Source organism: Rosa chinensis, chromosome 5 (genome assembly GCF_002994745.2).
Source record: "Rosa chinensis cultivar Old Blush chromosome 5, RchiOBHm-V2, whole genome shotgun sequence".
Classification (NCBI taxonomy): Eukaryota; Viridiplantae; Streptophyta; class Magnoliopsida; order Rosales; family Rosaceae; genus Rosa; species Rosa chinensis.
Window position 1 is genome coordinate 72,673,679 of NC_037092.1, and position 22,762 is coordinate 72,696,440.

Consider the following 22,762-nt stretch of genomic DNA (forward strand, 5'->3'; position numbering starts at 1 on the left):
GAGACCATTTGAATTTCTTCTCCAAATGCAATAGGAGACGGAATTTATCAGTTGTTGCCTTAAACAATTAGGGACGAGGATTAGGAGACGACATTAGCCACAAAACGCTTCGGTCTCAAATATTTTTTAGGGACGAATTCTTAGCTTTAGGAGACAAAATGATTTCGTCCTTGAATGGGTTTTCTCTAGTAGTGAGAGGAGTACTAATAGGCTAGCTAGCAATAAATATGACAACCTAGGTATGGTGGTTTAAAACCATATGAAAACTCGAAAATCAGTAAGGCTTCCCCAATACTCACGAGAAAAGACATATTCCAACGACGCGGCCCCGCACGCCAAAATAATCTCGAATTCATAAACCATTAGGCGAGAAATAATCGATAAATATAATTCCATCGAAAATCCCATTTTCGAAAAATATTCCAGAAATCTCAATATCGACGAATAGAAATGTATTATAAATTTCCGGAAATCACCTCGGAAAATAATTCGTCGAAAATCATGATTTCAAATAAAAGCCATATATCGGAGATACTTATCGAAGGCTCAAAATCCATTTCTGAATCATAATTGAAAATAATTCATAATTAATCTCCAAAAATTAAATCATATTTCCGAAAATAAATCATAAATCCAAATCCGAGCATAATAGTTTCGTAACCGAAATTCATATGGAAAAAAAATGTCAAAATTATAATCCAAGGCAAAATATTATGCTCAATAAATAAAATGATAATTAAATTAATCAATAATTTCAAAATAAATGCATGCATCATTATTTAAAACAAAAGTCCACTCACAGCATATGGCTAAGCTTGCCGTTTATTCGAAGTTTCCTCAAATGGCGGTTTCTCACGTCCTGTACAAAAATAATCGCGCGTAAACAAAATGATTACAGGACGGAAATTAACTTTACGATAATTAAAACGAATTTCTAATCGCTCCTTTAATCTCTACTCCTTCAATTCTCCTGAGATTTAATCCAAACTTCACCAACAAATTCTATTCGTCGATTTACAAATTCTAAGATGAATTCCAAAGAAATCCGACGGTCGGATTCTCGTAAATCGATAACCGAAACTCTTAATTTTTAGAAATTCATAATCGATTCAAAACTCCTCCAATCTTCACCAAACTTCACATATAATCTCTGCAATATTTATGTGATTTAACTAACTAAAAAAAAAAACAGTATTTAAATCACTGTTCATACACCGCACTATTCATCGTCGCACTATTCATGCGGCGACACTGTTCATGCGGCGGCCAACTCCTCCTCCGGCCACCAAATTTCATCCACAGCATCATCTCAACATTTCCAATAACTTTCTCAACTGTGACAAAGTCAGAAAATACCTTGAAGTGGCCGAACAATTAAGCACTCTGATCTGCAGTGAAATTTTCCAATTATGCTTTCTTCCTCCATGCTTCGATCTGGGTTATGAAACTTGGCGAGCATGAAGAGTGGCTCAAGGCGCTTCTAATGGACATGGGTTTATGACCGGAGGTGGCTGGATATCGGCGTTGACCAATACAGTAAAAATGTTGGCTTCGATATCCACATTTCCGGCCGAATCGCAGTAAACAACTCCCACATGCGTGTCAAGGAGGAGGAGACGAGTCTATCGATGCTCGCAGCTCGCCATTTGGTGGCCTAGAGGTGGAGAAAGAGAGAGTTGCAGAAGAGAGACAGAGAGAGCACGGGGAAAGAGAGAGAAAAGAAAGAAAAGTTACCCAGCCACAGTAACTTTTCAAATTTATACTAATCCACCATAAACAGTAATTTTTATATTTCACTTATAACTTTCGCATACGAACTCCGATTTTTACAAACCAAGTATGCACACGCTCGGTTTAACGTCCTCTACGACTTTCATGAAGAAAAGTTTTTCAAATTTTGGCCCGAACAAAAAGTCGATTTTAGGGCCACCAAACTTATCGAAAACAACTAAAATGTAACCAAAATCGTTAACTTTCATTTTTGTAAACAAATGACATTTTGGTTCGGGGTGTAACAATCTCCCCACCTTATAAAAATTTCGTCCTCGAAATTTCATACAGCGGAAGTAAATGTCGAGCACATACACTAATCCAAAATATAATATCCTCGTAAAGGAAATGCATCCAATAAAACAAAGTGAGGATAACGATGTGTGAATCTGTTTAAAACATGCACAAATTTGCTTCAAAACTCATCCAAGAATCGGCTACTCAAAACTGAGAGATTAACACTTAGAATGAACAATCCTTAAGGTGACATCTAGTTGATCACCATAATCTGATCGATTCCCTCAGTGTTCCTGTTGAATTCAGGAGATAGACTTACTTCCAATCGTTACTGATAGTCCTTATCAACTGAATGAGAAAATTTTCAAAGCATTAAGTTCAAAAGACTCATCCACAAGCAGGAAGAATCTCTTCCATAGTCTTCAAAAGACTTATCAAAGCAAGATTTCATTCACTATTCCCATGAAAGCTGTCTACTGATCCTTGGGTTAAGTTTTCTTTTACGACCTCAAGTCAAATACTTTAACAACCAACATAGTTTATGACAATTCTAACTGCCCAAGCAAATCAAAACATGCGTATAACTCAAAATTAACAACACCAAAGTCGAAACACTTGTCTTGCTTAGCAATGTAGCATTGCATACTCGCAAGCATATGAAGCTCCGCATTACAAAATTCGTGTCAACTATTAACTTAGATGACTCAAGGTATCGGCACCACAAATCATTCGGTTGGAATAATAGCATTCATAACCGTTTCATATAAGTCGCACGGTGAGGAACCTGTCGTTCACCAACAATATGGTGATAATATATCAACCCATACTTAATACATTTTCTATTCGTATATGCCTTTATGGGGTGACCCAACCTCTATTAGAATATCACAAGATGGTCACAACTTACCAACGAGTCTAGAGCAAGTAAATTCCTTCGCTGCCACAAAATATCACCTTCCTTTCCCCACCTAGATTCCTGGCAAATGTCATTTCACGTAAAGGTCCCACTGCGACCAAGAGGATAACCTCGATCAAACCGATATATACTATTCCTAGTTATATAACTTCTTTGGCTGCCATGAGGCATCACTCTTCGGTAGTGCTCACCTGTTCATGCTCAAATTCTTGTACAAGTACTTCTATCATAATGTTTCACTCTTTTCTTCGTGTTCCATGATTGTAATATTCCAACAATCAATATCAAACTACAAAGTATTTTAGTCAACTTTTCCTTTCTTGACTCAAAATCGACATTCCCAAGCAACACTTGTCCTTTACTAAGCTGGGGATAAGGCAATTGAAAATTCGCTATCTAAACAACACTTATTTAATATGATTCCAGCTATAACAACAATTTCAATGATCATACCACGTGAACAAATATTGCATCACAATTTCTCAAACGTCATCATGCCAAGAGTATACCAACCACACAATTTAAACCATGGGAAACTGAGGATTCACACTCATGCTGTCCATTTAGACTTCCAATAAATCATAGGTATATGTCCAGGCATAGAACTCTAGGAATATTGTGTTGTGTTGCAGTTCACCCCCAAATTTTCTTTGAAAAGAGATTCAAATTCAACAGAAATAATGAGGTCAGAAAATTTTAGCATTGACCATTTCTTCTTCAAATACTCACAACATGAGATAAAAAGGTCTCATAGATCGAGCTTTCCATCCATACAAAATAGGTTGCCCAATTTCCAATTAAAGAAAAATGGTAGCTTGTCAAATTTGATCAACTGTACTGTAAACTGCTGCAGACCTATAATTACTCAAACTATTATTCCTCTTAATCGAAGAGATTGAAAATGATGGAACCACCTGGAACAGAAATTAGACACATTTCTTCTTCTTCATAAGAAATTCCACACTCCAAATAATTCTGAGTAGAAAACTAAAAGTCTGCAAAATCACATTTCTTGTAAACAAATTCTGATGTAAGCTAACTCCTATATTGGTTTACTTCGTCAACTATTGTATAAGCTAAAAAGCACCAATTAAAAATTGTTTCTCAGACATATATGAGACATGCATGTCTAACTTGTTAGAACCATATACATGCTCACAACATATGCACACAATCATAAAAGGGATTAAGGCTTACCTTCAGCAATCACTGGCATGGATTCCATCTTATGCAGCTGCAAACACAATCACTGAATATGGTCTTCTGTTACTTACCAACTTGCTTCTCAATGGACAGAACAATATGCAAAACGTCGGTAGTAATCAGGGACCAATTCATCTGTATATATAGGAGACTTAACCCTCAAGAAGCTTCCCATTAAAGCTATCCATATCGGTTTAGGTTTCCTAGTTAGATTCTTAATGTAACACTTCATTGTAGTCTTTCTTGCAGACTAAGAATAGGATTACTTACCTTAATGAATAGATACACTGCTTCATTAAGTTACAAGTATTGATTTACAGTTTGTATCCATGTTAAACTAGGATTGATATTAAGCTAATCATCAATTACTTTATGATGATATGTGTTATGTCCATATTTGATCTTACAATCTCCCCCTTGGACTTACACATATCATGCTCGATGATTTGCACCAGAGAACATCAAAACCTACTTAACTTACTGAAGTGCGCGCCAGATAACAAACTCAAATCGAAAATCCATTCCAACATGGTCAGATCACAGTTACTTATGCAGAGCAAGAAACAGTATACATTTTAACAAAAATGCAGAGTTTCAAAACCACAAACATAAGCTCCTGCAATCCACATATGTCAAACCAGAAGTGATACAATATATGTTAATGTGTATCAACAAGTAAACATATATTAGGTCCTACTTTATGTTTCTAAAACCAGAAACTCAAGCAAATTTACTGAACACTGATGGCTTAAAATTATTGCTTGAACCTCAACATCATGCTATACATGATTTAAGTCATCTGATAGCAAGCATGATATTCAAAACAAGATGATAATTTCCAAAACAAAACAATAAAGCTGCAGCAAAATCATATTTGGAAATACCTCGAAATTTTATTGATAATAATAAACTGCCATTACAAATAAGTTGTGATAAACAAAAGTCAAAAATATCACAACTGAAAATACAAGAACTCAAGAACCTTAAAATTTTAAATTGCTCCAATTGGACTAACTCTACTGAACCTAAGCATCTAGATTAGCTAAAACTCCAATGCTTGTTGTATGCTTCTGGAATGCTGCTACTGACAAGGCCTTGGTGAAAGGATCTGCTAGCTGTGAATTTGTGTCAATACTCAAAACAGCTATTTCACCATGCTTTACTCTTTCTCTAACACTGTAATACTTTAGATCAATGTGTTTAGAATTATTTGATCTTTTACTGTTCTTGCTAAAGAAAACTGCAGCCTCATTGTCACAATAAATCACAAGTGTTCCAGCCACAATGTGACTCAATACTTTGGTTTGCAAGAGAAAATTCCTAATCCAAAGTCCTTCATACACAGTTTCATATACTGCAATAAATTCGGCTTGCATAGTAGAAGTTGAAACAAGAGTTTGCTTCATGGTTTTCCAAGCAATAGCACCTCCTGCAAGCATGAATACATATCCACAAGTCGACTTCTTGGAGTCTGGATAATTTCCTGCAAAATCCGAGTCTGAGAATCCAATGAGTTTCAGGTCCTCCACTTGCCTATAAACTAGCATGTGGTTTTTAGTTCTCTGCAGGTATCTCAACACTTTCTTCCCAGCTACCCAATGTTCATGGCCTGGATTAGATTGGAATCTTGACAAAATCCCTACTGCAAAAGACAAATCCGGCCTAGTGCAGACTTGTGCATACATGAGACTTCCTACAAGTCTGGCATAAGGCTTTGACTCCATATTTTCTTTCTCAACATCACTATTGGGACTTTGCTTCTTGGTTAACTTATCTCCTTTGGACATGGGAACTTCTCCAGCTGCACACTTCTCCATACCAAATCTCTTTAAAATTTTGGTAACATAATTCTGTTGAGACAAACCAAGTAGTCTCTGTGCTCTATCTCTTTTAATTTCAATGCCTAGTACATAGGATGCTTCTCCTAAGTCTTTCATGTCAAAATTCTTTGACAGAAAACTCTTGGTATCTTTAAGCAGTTTAATGTTACTGCTAGCCAAAAGTATATCATCTACATAGAGTACCAGAAAAATAAAATTGTTCCCAACTGTCTTCAAATAAACACATTCATCAACAAGATTTTCTGTAAATCCAAAAGTAGAAATCACAGAATCAAATTTCTTGTACCACTGTCTAGAAGCTTGTTTAAGGCCATAAATTGATTTTCTTAACTTACACACTAAGTTTTCACTTCCAGCTTGTACAAACCCTTCTGGCTGCCTCATATAAATCACTTCATCTAGTTCACCATTTAAGAAAGCTGTTTTAACATCCATCTGGTGCAGCTCCATATCAAAATGAGCCACTAAAGCCATGATTATCCTAAACGAGTCTTTTGTAGAAACTGGAGAAAAAGTCTCAGTAAAATCAATGCCCTCCTTCTGTGTAAAACCTTTGGCAACTAATCTTGCTTTATGTCTCTCTACATTGCCATTTGCATCTCTTTTGGTTTTGAAAACCCATTTACAACCTATAGGCTTCTGGTTGGGGTCAGGTTCAACTAATTCTCAAACTGCATTTTGATTCATGGAATTAATTTCTGCTTCCATTGCTTGCTGCCATTGATGAGATTCACTACTTTCAATGGCCTGATTAAATGTAGTTGGATCATTGTCCTCTGCACAATCCATTTCAATTTCTGCTTCTTGTAGATAAACAATGGAGTCACTCTCTTCCCCCCCCCATAAGTTGGTTTTCTTGCTCTCTGTGATCTTCTAGGCAGAGCCACTGGAGGATTTTGAGGTTCAGTTACGTGGCCAGTTACTTGACCAGGTACAGTTACTTGGTCAGTTACATGGGCAGTGACTTGACCAGGTACAGTTACTTGGTCAGTGACATGGTCAGTGACATGGGCAGTGACATGGGCAGTGACTTGACCAGGTACAGTTACTTGGTCAGTGACATGGTCAGTTACATGGTCAGTGACATGGGCAGTGACTTGACCAGTTACTCGACCAGATATAGTGACTTGGTCAGTGACATGGTCAGTTACTTAATAAGGGACAGGTACTTGGTCAGTTACATGACCAGTGACATGATCAGTTACATCTTGTTCTAAAGGCAATGCTACACTTATATTCTCATCTGACACAATTTCCTCAAAATCTGAGGTTAAATCCTCAAAATTTGTATTGTGAACTTTTTCACTTAGAAACCTTACTTGATGTGTTTCAAAAATTCTAGGTGAATGATGAGCAGAATATAATTTATAGCCTTTAGATTTATCTGGGTAACCTATAAAATAGCAACTAACAGTTTTGGGGTCAAGTTTATTCAAGCCTGGATTATAAATCCTAGCTTCTGCATGACATCCCCAAACATGACAGTGATGAAGACTAGGTTTTCTGCCACACCAAAGCTCAAAAGCAGTATTTTCTATGGCTTTGCTAGGTGTCCTATTGCAAATATAATTTGCAGTTTTTAAAGCCTCACCCCACAGAAATTTAGGCAAACCCGTCGTACACATCATGCATCTAACCATGTTCAAAAGAGTCCTATTCTTTCTCTCTGCAACACCATTCTGTTGTGGATTATAGGGTGTTGTGTATTGAGCTTTAATTCCATTGTCTTGCAAAAACAAGGCAAATGGACCCTTTTGTTGGCCGGATTCAGTGTACTTTCCATAGAACTCTCCCCCTCTATCTGACCTCACTGTTTTGATTTTCTTTTCTAGTTGATTTTCTACCTCAGACTTAAAGATTTGAAAGGCTTTCAATGCTTGTGCCTTTTCTGAAAGTAGATAAATATAACTGTATCTAGAAAAGTCATCAATGAATGTGATAAAATACACATTCCCACAGATAGTTTGATGCCTAAATGGTCCACATATATCAGTGTGTATGAGTTCTAATAAATTTTGGCTTCTATATGCAGTTTCCTTTCTTGTGTTGGTTATTTTTCCTTTAAAACATTCCACACAATCTGTTAGATCAGAAAAATCAAGTTCATTTAGGATTTTGTTTTTCACCAATATTTTCAGTCTCTCTTTTGAAACATGGCCGAGTCTTCTATGCCATAAAAATGCAGACTTTTCATTTAGCTTGGTTCTCTTAACACCTGTTAAAGTGCTAGTACTGTTTGTGTTATCTTCAACAAGTAAAATTTCTTGTTGAGCCATTGAACAACTTAACTTTAAATAATCATTCGAGATAACACCAGAACCAATTTGAACAGAATTTTTAGAAATAAGAATTCCATTACTATCAATAACAAGTCTACAACCAGATTTTACTAAAAGAGAAACTGAAACCAAATTCCTTCTCATGGAAGGTACATAAAAAACATTGTCCAAAACTAACAATTTTCCTAATCCTAAATCGAGCTTTAAGGTTCCAATAGCCTTGACTGCCACTCTCATGCCATTGCCTACACACAAGTTCACTTCATCACTTTTTGGGATTCTCCTCCTTATGAATCCCTGCAAAGAATTAGTAATATGAATAGGTGAGCCTGAATCTATCCACCAAGACTGTGGTTCAACATTTATAAGATTAATTTCTAAAGAAAAAACTGTATTAGAAAAAATCTTACCCTTTTTGGCTAACCAATTTTTATAGCCAGTGCAGTCCTTTTTCATGTGTCCTACTCTTTTGCAAAAGTAGCACTTGAACCTAAATGGCCTATTTTCCTTGGCCACTGCAGCTGTTGAACTCTTAGTTATGGCTTTGATAGGCTTGAGCTTATTTTGGGGCTTTTTCCTTTTAGGCTTCTCAATGAGGTTAATGGTTGTAGCAGGTTCCTTTTCTTCCTTGATCCTAGATTCTTCATCCACACAGATGGATATAAGTTCATCTAGAGTCCAGTTTCCCTTTTGAGAGTTGTAACTGGTCCTAAGATGACTAAAACTGTTAGGCAAGGAATGTAGCGCATAATGCACTACCTGCTCATCCCTAACCCCCATCAAGAGCTCCCTGAGTCTGCCATTTATATTGATCATCTTCATAATATGCTCTCTAACTCCCCCTGAACCCATGTACTTCAAATCATGAAACTCATTGGTTAGCCTAGCAGCTTCTGCCTTTTCACTTTCTTTAAACTTAGCACCTATGAGTTCCAAAAAATCTGATGCTAGCTCAGGTTCTTCTATACTTCCTCTGACAGTCTTGGACATAGAGGTACGAATGAGGTTCTTAGCCATTCTATTGGATCTATGCCACTTCTTATAAAGATCAGTTTCCTTCTTAGTGCTCTTTTCAGTTAACTCTGCAGGTTTGTCCTCAGTGAAGCAATAGTCTATGTTCTCATGCATTCCCATATAGTTCTCTACCGAATCTAGCCAAGCTCTATAGTTGGTTCCAGTTAGCATCAAGACACTGTTCAAGTTCATGTAAGAGTTACCTAAGGAGCAAAACAAAAATTCGTGTGAGTTCTCAATTTGTAAAGAAAATAACTTTAAGTTTTCTGTGTTTTATTTAGCTTTAAGCAACCAAAACAAGAACATACAGAAAACCTGAACAATCCATACTTGCATTCATATCAGTCCATAACCAAAAATAATGTTAAGCAACACTTTTGAGCAGAAGCATAACATCCTGGAGTTCTTTATCAATATACCATGTTCAATGAAAACAAGTTATCCAAAGAAATTTATCCACATCTTTAGACAGAAGAAAAATTTCTAAGTATCCGTATTTATTTTCATCAAGCACGCATATTGCTGTTTTGTATTCTAAAACCATACTTGATCACTTCTTTGGAAGATAAAACTGAAGCATAGTTTTAAAACACAAAACACAATTTCAGTTTTGTTACTCGATCAGTTACGTGGTCAGTGACCTGACCAGTTACGTGGTCAGTGACCTGACCAGTTACGTGGTCAGTGACCTGACCAGTTACGTGGTCAGTGACCTGACCAGTTACGTGGTCAGTGACCTGACCAGTTACATGGTCAGTGACATGACCAGTTACATGGTCAGTGACCTGATCATTGTTTTCTGCCAACATCAATGAAGAATGCTTTGTGCATCATAATCACTTATGCCAACAGAAAACCACAAAACTCATGAGCTTTTAACTTTATATTCTACCCAGATTCATCCTTGTAAGAAAATTAAGCTCTCGTATCTGTCAATTTTAATTGTGTAAACAAATTCTGGGAGATTTTTGTTCTTCATGCAATTTTACACAATCACAGATACAATACCATATCATCAATCAATTCATCATGCATATTCAAGCACAATCAAAATTGTTTCGATTCCAAGAAACCACAGAACAATCAAGAAATTGTAAATTTCATCCGGTCACCATCTACTCTAACCTAACGCACGCTGGGAATGCAACTAGTGTTCTTGAGCACAATCAAAATTCAATTATCATGCTATGAATCGAAATCAATTTCCATAGAAAAACCTGTTTTTGCTTTTTCCCCAATTTGCTGCTAAAATCACAGCGGAAGCGTGAATTTGATAATTAACCAGATGCAGCAATCGACTTATGTAACTTACTTTGATCAGGTACATGACCAGTGACATGGTCAGTTACCTGATCAGTGACTTGGTCAGTTACCTGACCAGTTACTTGATCCGTAAAGCAAAAACCCTTTTTTTTTTTTTTTGTGTTTGTTTTGCAAAACCCTAAAACGATCTTGATGCCAAGCAAAAAGTTCATTCATATTTGTGAGCCTATGCTCTGATACCAATTGTTAGAACCATATACATGCTCACAACATATGCACACAATCATAAAAGGGATTAAGGCTTACCTTCAGCAATCATTGGCATGGATTCCATCTTATGCAGCTGCAAACACAATCACTGAATATGGTCTTCTGTTACTTACCAACTTGCTTCTCAATGGACAGAACAATATGCAAAACGTCGGTAGTAATCAGGGACCAATTCATCTGTATATATAGGAGACTTAACTCTCAAGAAGCTTCCCATTAAAGCTATCCATATCAGTTTAGGTTTCCTAGTTAGATTCTTAATGTAACACTTCATTGTAGTCTTTCTTGCAGACTAAGAATAGGATTACTTACCTTAATGAATAGATACACTGCTTCATTAAGTTACAAGTATTGATTTACAGTTTGTATCCATGTTAAACTAGGATATTAAGCTAATCATCAATTACTTTATGATGATATGTGTTATGTCCATATTTGGTCTTACATAACTTCCTGCAAAAATTAGGCTCCATACTCCCGCTGGTTAAAGAAATATGAATTTCCAAAGTCAACCTACAGTAATTTCTTTCTGCTCTGACTCTCCAGTATTCCACTCAATAACTTTTACCATTCCAAATGCAAAATCCTTTTACAGGAGAATACTAGACATAGAGAAGTACAATCCCACAAAATTTCAGAGCTTATGCTCTTCTCAGGTGAGAGATATAGATTTTCAAAGTCAGTTGATACTTTGACACAAAATTGCACAGCACCCAATTTAATTTCCTAGTTCTATCCCTGTGCATGCCAATAATTCCACGCCAACTTCAAACATCATATTTACATCATCTTGCTAGTAAGCATGTCACGGTGACCGTATATGAATTACACTAACTACTTCCTGTATTTTCCAATCAAGTGTCACCATACTATAAAAATGTTGATCAAAGCGAAAACCAATATCTCAACAGATTAATCTATTACTACCAATAATGACATCAAGGTAGTAAAACTCACTCAATTTTTTCAAAACAACCCACTACATGTATTTTTACACAAACAACAATGCAAACAGATTCCAAAATGAAACAGCCTTCACCAATTTTTTTTATATTGAACAATATCCTTGATAGGGAAACAAAAGACACTCGTCCAACACCTTGGCTCACACAAAGTGACACCCGAATTCGAACTTGGTCCCACCATGTAACGATCCAATTTCTCAAATTTATCATCACTGAAATACGTCACTCGAAAGACAAACAACAATATGTCTCACCCAATATAACTAGAGTTCTGGTCAAGCCTTAACTTGAAATATTCCCGGAGCCAATTGGAAAACTTATTTCCGTTAAGTTACTCCTCTAACTACTCTTATAAGATTACGACTCTCCTATCTAGCTAAAGCTACATCAAGAACCTATCACAATTCAACCTTCAAGGCTCCACTATTCAGAACTCGAATCATATTTCATGTTGCATAGTAATTCCGCTAGAATAACTAGAGATAACCAACGATATCTCAACCAACAATCCCTTAAATTTCATTGAACCACATCAGAATCGAATAACCAAAGACTCTCACTTACACAAAATTGCATACGGAGAGTTGGAATCAACTCTCCAAACTAACAATTTGGACCAATGTCAAAACTTTATTGCAAGACTCCAATCATCCTTCTAATATATCAACTTCAAAAGCTCATTCTTTATCCGTCTTTCTGCACGTTACAATTTAAATCAAAGTATTTAAAGCTCACTTTCATCTCTTCTGAACCGACTACGTCTAGATGCCATGGTCGGTTCAACGACCCAAAAATGACAAATTTTGAAAATTTCATTCTACTTACAACTCTCATTTACTGTCATTACTTCCACTTCTCACTTACCTCCATCAATGACCAGAGTTACTTGAAAACACAATATCTAGTCATAAAAATCTAAAATATTCATTTAGTTTTCTCTATTGCCCACAAGAAAGTGATACGTATATGACCCTGTCATAATGTGTACAATTGGAAAAGTTTCAATCTAAATTTCTCTGCAAATAGTTTCCAACACTGAGATTCTCAAAGAATCTCCAACAAATTTCAGTAATTTTTCAAATGTTACTTAACAACCGATCACATCACAAGACACATTTTCCGAACCTTGGTTTGAAGTCAGAACCACCATTATTACCAAATCTATTTCCACCAACAATCCTGATTTCAAAACAATTATAATATATAGAGATAGCCCAAAACTATGGTTGCTCATGTCCAACAATTAAGCATAAAATCAAACTGCGGTCTTGTATCTTAAATCCTGCCTTATTAGCATCGGGGAGAACTAATCACAATTTTCCTCGAATCACATTTCGCAGTACAACTCAATCATGTAGAGTACTCATGCTCTACCATCACCATGGAAAGGTAGAAGTAAGGTAAATGATCTGATACGACGTGAAATCCTATAAGGTCGGCGTACATGAGGCATAGTACCTGAAATAAAATCAACTAGACATGTACCTTGCACACTTGATGAGTACGTCAGCACCAAAGAGTATATGATGGGGAACCGCTGCAGTCGGGCCATCACTCGAGAGGTACTGAGTAACATCAAGCATAAAAGGTAACAAGTTATAGAATCTGACAACATAATGCTCTGATACCAAATTGACAGGACCCACCCCGGGTTTCACCCTGAAACCCGAAGAGGCCCTGCGGGGCCCACCTTAGAAAGAATTCTACTAAGAATTTGGCAGAACTTCCCCCGAAAGTGGACTACCCACAACCTAAAAAACGCACAAAACGCTTCAAGCAAACCAACTTTATACTCCTGGAGCCACCCTGCTCCCAATTTACCATCAACTCCACTTTCACAAAACACAAAACTCAACTTAACAATACTAATCCCAAAGGTTATCAGAGCAATACTAATACACAAGGATATAAAAAGAAGAGTAAAGGATCAAGGGATCCTACAATGCGGAAGTAGCGACAACTATGCCTCAAATGTCTTGTACGCCCGACCTCCACTAATTCGCCTGCAAACTGGGCATTTGAAACCGAAGGGCCCAGGGGAAAGTAATTTAAAACACGTTAGAGTGAGTGGACAAAAATAAATAAATAAGATCATTCAAATGAAAGTAAAGCTTTAATACTTTCCCATATGTTCATCTTTTTTAAAAAAACCCTTGATGCATGTAACATGGATAAAACATATTTCTCGCAACACAAAAATTCGTGAAAACATTCCAGCCCCGCTGGTCAAAAGAAATCGAGCTAGCCCCGCTAGCTGAAGGTATCAATCAAATATGGGGAAGAAGTTTTCACCATACAAATAAGGGAGCCTCCCAGGCTCGGGTCGGAGCATCCCACACTCTAGAGCATCCCATGCTCTGCTCTACTCACCCACGAACACATAGTAAGCAGAGAGGAGTACTAATAGGCTAGCTAGCAATAAATATGACAACCTAGGTATGGTGGTTTAAAACCATATGAAAACTCGAAAATCAGTAAGGCTTCCCCAATACTCACGAGAAAAGACATATTCCAACGACGTGGCCCCGCACGCCAAAATAATCTCGAATTCATAAACCATTAGGCGAGAAATAATCAATAAATATAATTCCATCGAAAATCCCATTTTCGAAAAATATTCCAGAAATCTCAATATCGACGAATAGAAATGCATTATAAATTTCCAGAAATCACCTCGGAAAATAATTCGTCGAAAATCATGATTTCAAATAAAAGCCATATATCGGAGATACTTATCGAAGGCTCAAAATCCATTTCCGAATCATAATTGAAAATAATTCATAATTAATCTCCGAAAATCAAATCATATTTCCGAAAATAAATCATAAATCCAAATCCGAGCATAATAGATTCGTAACCGAAATTCATATGGAAAAAAAATGTCAAAATTATAATCCAAGGCAAAATATTCTGCTCAATAAATAAAATGATAATTAAATTAATCAATAATTTCAAAATAAATGAATGCATCATTATTTAAAACAAAAGTCCACTCACAGCATATGGCTAAGCTTGTCGTTTATTCGAAGTTTCCTCAAATGGCGGTTTCTCACGTCCTGTACAAAAATAATCGCGCGTAAGCAAAATGATTACAGGACGGAAATTAACTTTACGATAATTAAAACGAATTTCTAATCGTCACCTTTAATCTCTACTCCTTCAATTCTCCTGAGATTTAATCCAAACTTCACCAACAAATTCTATTCGTCGATTTACAAATTCTAAGATGAATTCCAAAGAAATCCAACGGTCGGATTCTTGTAAATCGATAACCGAAACTCTTAATTTTTAGAAATTCATAATCGATTCAAAACTCCTCCAATCTTCACCAAACTTTACATATAATCTCTGCAATATTTATGTGATTTAACTAACTAAAAAAAAAAACAGTATTTAAATTATTGTTCATACACCGCACTATTCATGCTCCTCCTCCAGCCACCAAATTTCATCCACAGCATCATCTCAACATTTCCAATAACTTTCTCAACTGTGACAAAGTTAGAAAATACCTTGAAGTGGCCGAACAATTAAGCACTCCGATGTACAGTGAAATTTTCCAATTATGCTTTCTTCCTCCATGCTTCGATCTGGGTTATGAAACTTGGCGAGCATGAAGAGTGGCTCAAGGCACTTCTAATGGACATGGGTTTATGACCGGAGGTGGCCGGATATCGGCGTTGACCAATTTGCTACAGTAAAAATGTTGGCTTCGATATCCACATTTCCGGCCAAATCGCAGTAAACAACTCCCACATGCGTGTTAAGGAGGAGGAGATGAGTCTATCGATGCTCGCAGCTAGCCATTTGGTGGCCTAGAGGTGGAGAAAGAGAGAGTTGCAGAAGAGAGACAGAGAGAGCATAGGGAAAGAGAGAGAAAAGAAAGAAAAGTTACCCGACTACAGTAACTTTTCAAATTTATACTAATCCACCATAAACAGTAACTTTTATATTTCACTTATAACTTTCGCATATGAACTCCGATTTTTACGAACCAAGTATGCACACGTTCGGTTTAACGTCCTCTACGACTTTCATGAAGAAAAGTTTTTCAAATTTTGGCCCGAACAAAAAGTCGATTTTTCGGGCCACCAAACTTATCGAAACAACTAAAATGTAACCGAAATCGTTAACTTTCATTTTTCCACAAGTAAACAAATGACATTTTGGTTCGGGGCGTAACACAATGACCGCTACGCGGCATTGCAATCAAGCTTTTCTCCTCGGGGAAAGAGTAAAGGGACCGGTTAAAGCAACCTACTGCAGCCATTGATCCTATTGTTAACCCCCGACGCTTGGGTATCAAAGATTAGGTTCGCTACCTAACGCCCATTGCTCAAACGCAGCTCCCCTCATCAAACAATTTTTCGACCATATGGAGGTCTGTAGCCAGGAGTGGGGGACTCCTTAGAGGGCCTAGTAGGGGCCCACCCGAAAGGGCATAAGCGTTCTCTTCGACAAATTCTAGATGGACGACGCACTTACACTAATTATACTCGATATATGGCATAAAGCTACGCTTTGATATCAACCCCACAAGAAAGCCCTCTTTGACTAGGGACTTCGGGGACTTGTACATACAGCCCAGCATAATCAGTAACGGCTACGTTCATGCCTTAGGGCATCACCTTCGAGCTATCCGTTAATGCCTCATGGCATCCCCGAGCTTTTACGCTCAAGCCTTCGCGGCGATCCTGAGCATTCACGCTCGTGCCTTCGCAGAAATCCCGAGCTTTTACACTCACGCCTTCGCGGCAATCCAAGCTTTCACGCTCACGCCTTTGCGGCAACCCCGAGCTTCACGATTAAGCCTCCCTGGCATCCTCGAGCTTTCACGCTCTTGCCTTCCAGGCAATCCCGAGCTTCACAATCACGTCTCCTCGGCATAATACACATTAATGGAATATTGAATTCTTCTACCATTTGTCGTTTGCAACAAATCGAATTTTTTCGCATTCTATTAATACGAGTAAAAACCAAACAAACACAAGCGTTCGCGTATTCATCATTCACGAATTACAAACGCTTACCTTCATGACACTCATGCAACGTACACCGAGCGTAACCTCATCAACTCGACCTCGTTCGTTCTCTTGCGAGCACCACGCGCATCATATGCAATTCATATGCTTATTCTTGATATGTTCACACAACCATATGTGTTCTCGAGTTTATATGTCATGATCGATCATACTCGGCCTCATTCACATATATACATCATAATGTATCACGCACCTCGTACATTCGTATATGCCAATGCATATAAATGCAACTCACGTGCGTTGCCCAAAACAACAAGCATGCTACGTGCGCATGTTCTTATATTTGTTTTACAGGTTGAAGAGTCCCTTCTTGCTTACTGAGTTCGAGGACTTGTAGGGGTTGGGAGCCTCCTGGATGTCACTTATGCTTGATAACATCATGTTTAGAACTCCCCAACCAAGAAACTCTTCTTACTTGGGGACTTCGGGGACTTGTAGATACCTCCATTAATATGGAGAAATAACTATGTCACAAGCATATGTAACACCCTCTTTGGGGGGCCCACAAGCCATGGTGGGACCCAACCTCGATATGCATCTAGTAGCCCGATATCCAAGCTACGCCGTGGTAGTAAGAAGTGCTCAAGAGCTTGTCGGGAAGCCAACTTCCCAACCATGACAACTTGCATCCACAACATGCTTTGAAGACTAGAAGTGGGACTCTTTGTCCCACATTGAAGAAAATGTAAAGGAGAGTGGCTCCCTTCCTTATAAAAGGGATCATTCCTCCCACTTAAACATCCATCCTATTACAACTTACTTTTGTAATCAATAGTTAAACATTTCAAGTGGATGTAGTCTCCCGCTATGGTGGGAGACGAACCACTATATATCGTGTTCTCTCTTTCTTTTCTAAAGTTAATTAGAGCCTTCGGTTTCTAACATTAACAAGTACTTTACTAATCAATTATACCTCATTTGAAGTTTTTTCAGGTCATGTATGGAGATGTGCCTGCAAGGCACTTGAACTTGCTAATGATCAAGAAACCAACTTATACTTTGCTATAACGGAAGGACCAGATTGCAACCCCCACTCCCACCTGGTTATTTTGGTAATGTGATTTTCAAAGCCGCAACAACAGCCTTAGGAGGCGATCTCAATCATCTCATATCAAAACCATTATTGTATGCCACAAGCTGCATTCACAATGCTGTGGTGCATATCAGCATATGGATGATGATTATATTCGATCGGCACTCGACTATCTTGAACTTCAGCACAGTCATCAAGATCTGTCATGCCTTTCTCATGGGACTCATGTTAGGTGCCCCAATCTTGGGGTAACTAGCTGGTTTACGCTTTCCCTCTATCTTGGGTGGGGGCGACCCAGCTTCATGGGACGTGCTGGAATTCTTGTACACTCCACTGGCTGTATTTTATGACTAATTTCAATTAAAAAGGGATGTCTTGCTTCTTATGAACAAATAGATTTGAAGGTTAAATTCATTTTATCTTCTTGAATTTTACCCTTAATTTTATTTATTTATTTTTATTTTTTTTGAAAATGAGGTAGTGTAGCTGTCTTCAAACCTTGATTAATGGAATTGCATAATACAAGGGGGGACGTAAAGCATGAACCCCTGATTACAATAAGTATAAAGAGAATATCCAGAAATAATACAAAGACTCTCCACAAAATCTATGTATTCTAACAAAAAGTGCACGAATAACTACTCTATTTACTTTGACATAGGAGTGACCTACCCTTAATTTATTTATGCACTAGAATTTCTAATTTGTTCACATATATGTTAATTTCTCCATGAGTTGTTGACGTGGTGAGTCTAGTCATGTTAATTTTTAACCTTGATCATGTAAAATGTAGTATTTCTTAACCCAATGTCAAACTAGTTTGAATAGGCTCATTAAGTAACCAATTCATGAAAAATTGATGGGTGAAATAATGATTACTTGATTAGTTATAATTGATCAAATCGACGAGTACAATGGCACATATGATCAAACTAGAAACTTAAAGATAAATGATTTTATGTCTACAGTTTATAAAGTTAAAATGATTTTAGGTCTAGATAAAAATAAATAAAAAAAATGCAACACCCGCTTATTACGTAATCAAGCTTGTAGAAACCGCCTCAAAATGCCTTTTAATTTTTTTTTATTACACAAAATTTCTTTTAATTTGATATTAAGGTAAATTTTTTGAAAAAGGGTTTGGAACCTAGTCAGGCTGGGAGGCTCATCCCCACGCCCATATTATTATTTATTTCAATACGTAGCATAGGGGGGGACGTAATACCTGAACCCCTAGCACTCATATTATAAGAATCCTAATAGAGAACATCCTGTAAGAAACCAGGCGCCTCTTCTAAAGATAGATCAATAACATGACCTAGACTAGCAAAGTGGGTCAATCTATCCGCCATACTATTTGCTTATCTATAGATATGCCGAATTACAGAAATATCAAATTCACGTAAATAATCCTTGCAATTGTCTGTAATACGACTTACCTCAGAAAAATCCACCTCTTGACGGTTTAAGGCAGCAACCAAGACAGAGGAATCACTCTCTAATTCGATCTCCTTCCACCCTTGATGAATAGCCAACAATAGACCCGCTCTACATGCCTCTGCCTCACAATGAATGACGGAGTTAACATGGGGCAGAAAGCTGGACCATGCTCCTCTGAAAGCTCCAAACTCATCATGCACTATAACCCCAATTCCCCTTGAGACTCACTCCTGAAGGCCCCATCAACATTTATTTTAAGCCTTCCACGTGGTGGGCACACCCACTTAATTGCCCCTCTCCTCCTGCGAGTTCGTTCTTTTCCATATTGTTTCAGAGCTCACATGGGTTTTCTCTGTATCGAATTCCCAAAAGGGATACACCAATAATTCTCATCATTAATTCAGATCTAGTACCTCGTATGGATGAATCCGATGAAAGAGTGGGTGGTAGAATTAATGAGACACCAGCTAAAGTGCTAAACGTTGAAAATATCTGTATACTCGCTGCTTGTGTAAAACTGTAAACTGTGACCACTTAAGTTAGAAGCATTGAGCATTATTAGGCATGCAACCCAATGTTCATTGGGCGTACAATACAGAGTGCTAGTTCGTCGGGCTGCGGTGCATTTCCTGGACTGAGAGTTACGCATTCTCCCAACGACTAGTCTACTATAACCTGTCCGTTCTGGATCCGTTCTTTTCTCAACTTTTTTCTCAAATTTTTCTTCATTTCCTAATTTCTATACAATCACGTTTTACATGAAGCCTCAGGCAAAACGTGAACCAGTCCATATCATGTAATCAATTATATATACGCACAATTATTGCTATCTTGTTTGACATGCCGACATATCATATCATCACCAGTAGATCCCATTATATCCACTGATTTGCCATCACCTAACCAATCCAACACCAATCACTTGTACAGCAATGACGCCCCACATTGCTAAAGTGCTCTTTCAAGCAGTCATCGTCTTTTCAGTCATCTTTTAATGGTTTTGCGTAGGGGGTTACAACTTACAAACATTCCAGCCTTCTTCCTCAAAATATCACAATAATTTCTCCCCTTGTTCATTGAATGAGACAATATTCCTAAAACAAGAAGGTAGCAGGAGCTTGGCTATATAATAAAGCAGGAATAAATTTCAAGGAATCGAAGATGGCAGTCAACGTTAGCATGCGAGAGACAACAGTGGTGAGGCCAGCAGCGGAGACTCCTGGGCTGTCACTTTGGATCTCAAACTTAGACATGGTGAAGACCAACACTCACACTCCTCTTGTTTATTTCTACAAGCCAAAAAACATAGCTGGTGCAGGCGAGGACAACAATTTCTTTGACATGCACGTGCTGAAGGACGCGCTCAGCAAGGCCCTTGTGCCCTTTTACCCGTTCGCCGGTCGCCTACGGCAGAAAAAGGACGAAGGAGAGAATGGCCGTATCGAAATCGATTGCAATGCAGAGGGAGCCTTGTTTGCTGTGGCCGATAGCAGCTCTTGCATTAGTGATTTTGGTGATTTTGCACCCACTCCCGAATTCGGGAGAGGGCTCATCCCCATAGTTGATTATTCAGCTGGGATATCTTCTTTTCCCTTGTTGCTGGTTCAGATCACATACTTGAAATGTGGTGGAGTGGCACTTGGTCTTCGCGTGGACCCTCGTGTATCGGATGGATTATCTACTTTCCACTTCATAAATACATGGTCTGATATGGCTTGTGGTCTCGAGGTTGCAATTCGGCCAAGCATGGACCGGACGATACTTCTTGCCCGAGACCCACCTCGGCCTTTACCCGACCACATTCACCACATTGCATACCCTCCTCGAAATAAGCATGAGCGCACTTCAGCAACAACGGTTACAAAATTTAGATTTACAAGGGAGCAGCTCAATGTCTTGAAAGCTATGTCAACCATGACTATAGCGGATGGGGATGATATGAACACTTTACCTGTCAAGTTTACCTCATTTGAGGTGTTTGCAGGTCATGTATGGAGATGTGCCTGCAAGGCACGTGAACTAGCTAATGATCAAGAAACTATATTATACCTTTTTGTAAATGGAAGGTCCAGATTACAACCCCCTCTGCCACCTGGTTACTTCGGCAATGTGGTTTTCAGAGCCACAGCAACAGCCTTAGCAGGGGATCTCATATCGAAACCAATATGGTATGCTGCACGCTGTATTCACAATGCTTTGGTGCGTATGGACGATGATTATCTTCGATCAGCAATCGACTACCTGGAACTTCAGCAGCGTCATCAGGAACTGTCAAGCCTTGCTCATGGGACTCATTATAGGTGTCCTAATCTTGAGATAAATAGCTGGTGTAAATTGCCCATCTATGATGCTGATTTTGGGTGGGGTAGACCAATTTCCGTTGGGCGTTCTGAAATTCCAAGTGTAGGGAAGGGCTACATGGTACCTAGTGCAACTGATGATGGGAGTTTGTCACTATCCATTAGTCTGCAATCTCAGCATATGATATCATTTTCCAAGAACGTCTTACTTAACCACCCTCGGATGTAAATCCAATGCTGAAAATATTTAAGATGAATTGTTTTATTTTCCTCTGTTTAATTTACATCCAACGGCGATTGAGCATGGTTTTCATGGTCAGTTATTGACCAAATGAACACCACTAAATATTTTATACTGTGAGAATAATGAGTTGTGAAAGAGGATGATTGTTTGGTAATAGGAGCAGGTAAAAGAGTTGGCTGTTATTTTAAAAGTGCTAGTGTAAGAGTCAGGTAAAAGTATTCATATTGCTTGATAAGTTGATATGAGACGCGTGAGGCCTGCTCACTTAAATTTTAAAGGGACTAAGAGAAAAACAAATCCGACGGCTTAAAATAAATGCATAGTTTTAAGTTATTATAAATTTCAGCTTTTAAATTGAACAATGAATACATGTAATTAAAATGCATTTGTCCATCGGTCCCTTAAAATTGTCTCTGCGATGAACAAGACTATGAAACGCCTCCTGCCTGACACAGTTTGACACGCGGTGATACCTGATTGGCACCAAAAACTTAAGTGTTGTAGTTGTGTCTAGAAGTGGCCCTTTTTAAAACAAAAAATGGATAACCCATAACCAACCGAACTCAATTGGATAAAAATTTAACCAAAACCAAACCATTGCGGAATGGACAATCAATATCCAACTGAACTCAAGTGGATAAAAATTTAACCAAAACCAAACCAACGCTTGCACTGCAGTTCTCGGTTAATTCTTAAATAAACTGACAAAAACTAAACTAAAGCTGAACAGCCAGAATATAATTAACTGAAACTTTCATATCTATTAAAGGTCATAAATCCTATTAGTTTTTCATTTATACTGATATATGTTTGCTTTCCTACTGCCATCTTTAATGTCTTAGTTGTAACTTAAATTTAATTGTAGCTAATTGTAGCTTTAATCATAAACCTCATGAACTAAAAGTCAAGCTCTCGGCTAAAAGAAAGGAAGGAAAAAAAAACAAA

The 22,762-nt window shown here is 37.9% G+C and overlaps 1 protein-coding gene across 1 annotated transcript; it reads left to right on the plus strand.

The window, feature by feature from the left end:
* Positions 1-20,326: 20,326 nt before the first annotated feature.
* LOC112167004 (shikimate O-hydroxycinnamoyltransferase) lies at positions 20,327-21,846 on the plus strand. Its single transcript, XM_024303940.2, has one exon. It carries the CDS (start codon positions 20,435-20,437, stop codon positions 21,800-21,802), a length of 1,368 nt encoding a protein of 455 aa, XP_024159708.1. The 5' UTR covers positions 20,327-20,434; the 3' UTR covers positions 21,803-21,846.
* Positions 21,847-22,762: the final 916 nt, after the last annotated feature.

What these genes read in the sequence shown, in the direction of transcription:
- LOC112167004 (XM_024303940.2), top strand. Translation starts at nt 20,435, where the DNA reads ATGGCAGTCAACGTTAGCATGCGAGAGACAACAGTGGTGAGGCCAGCA.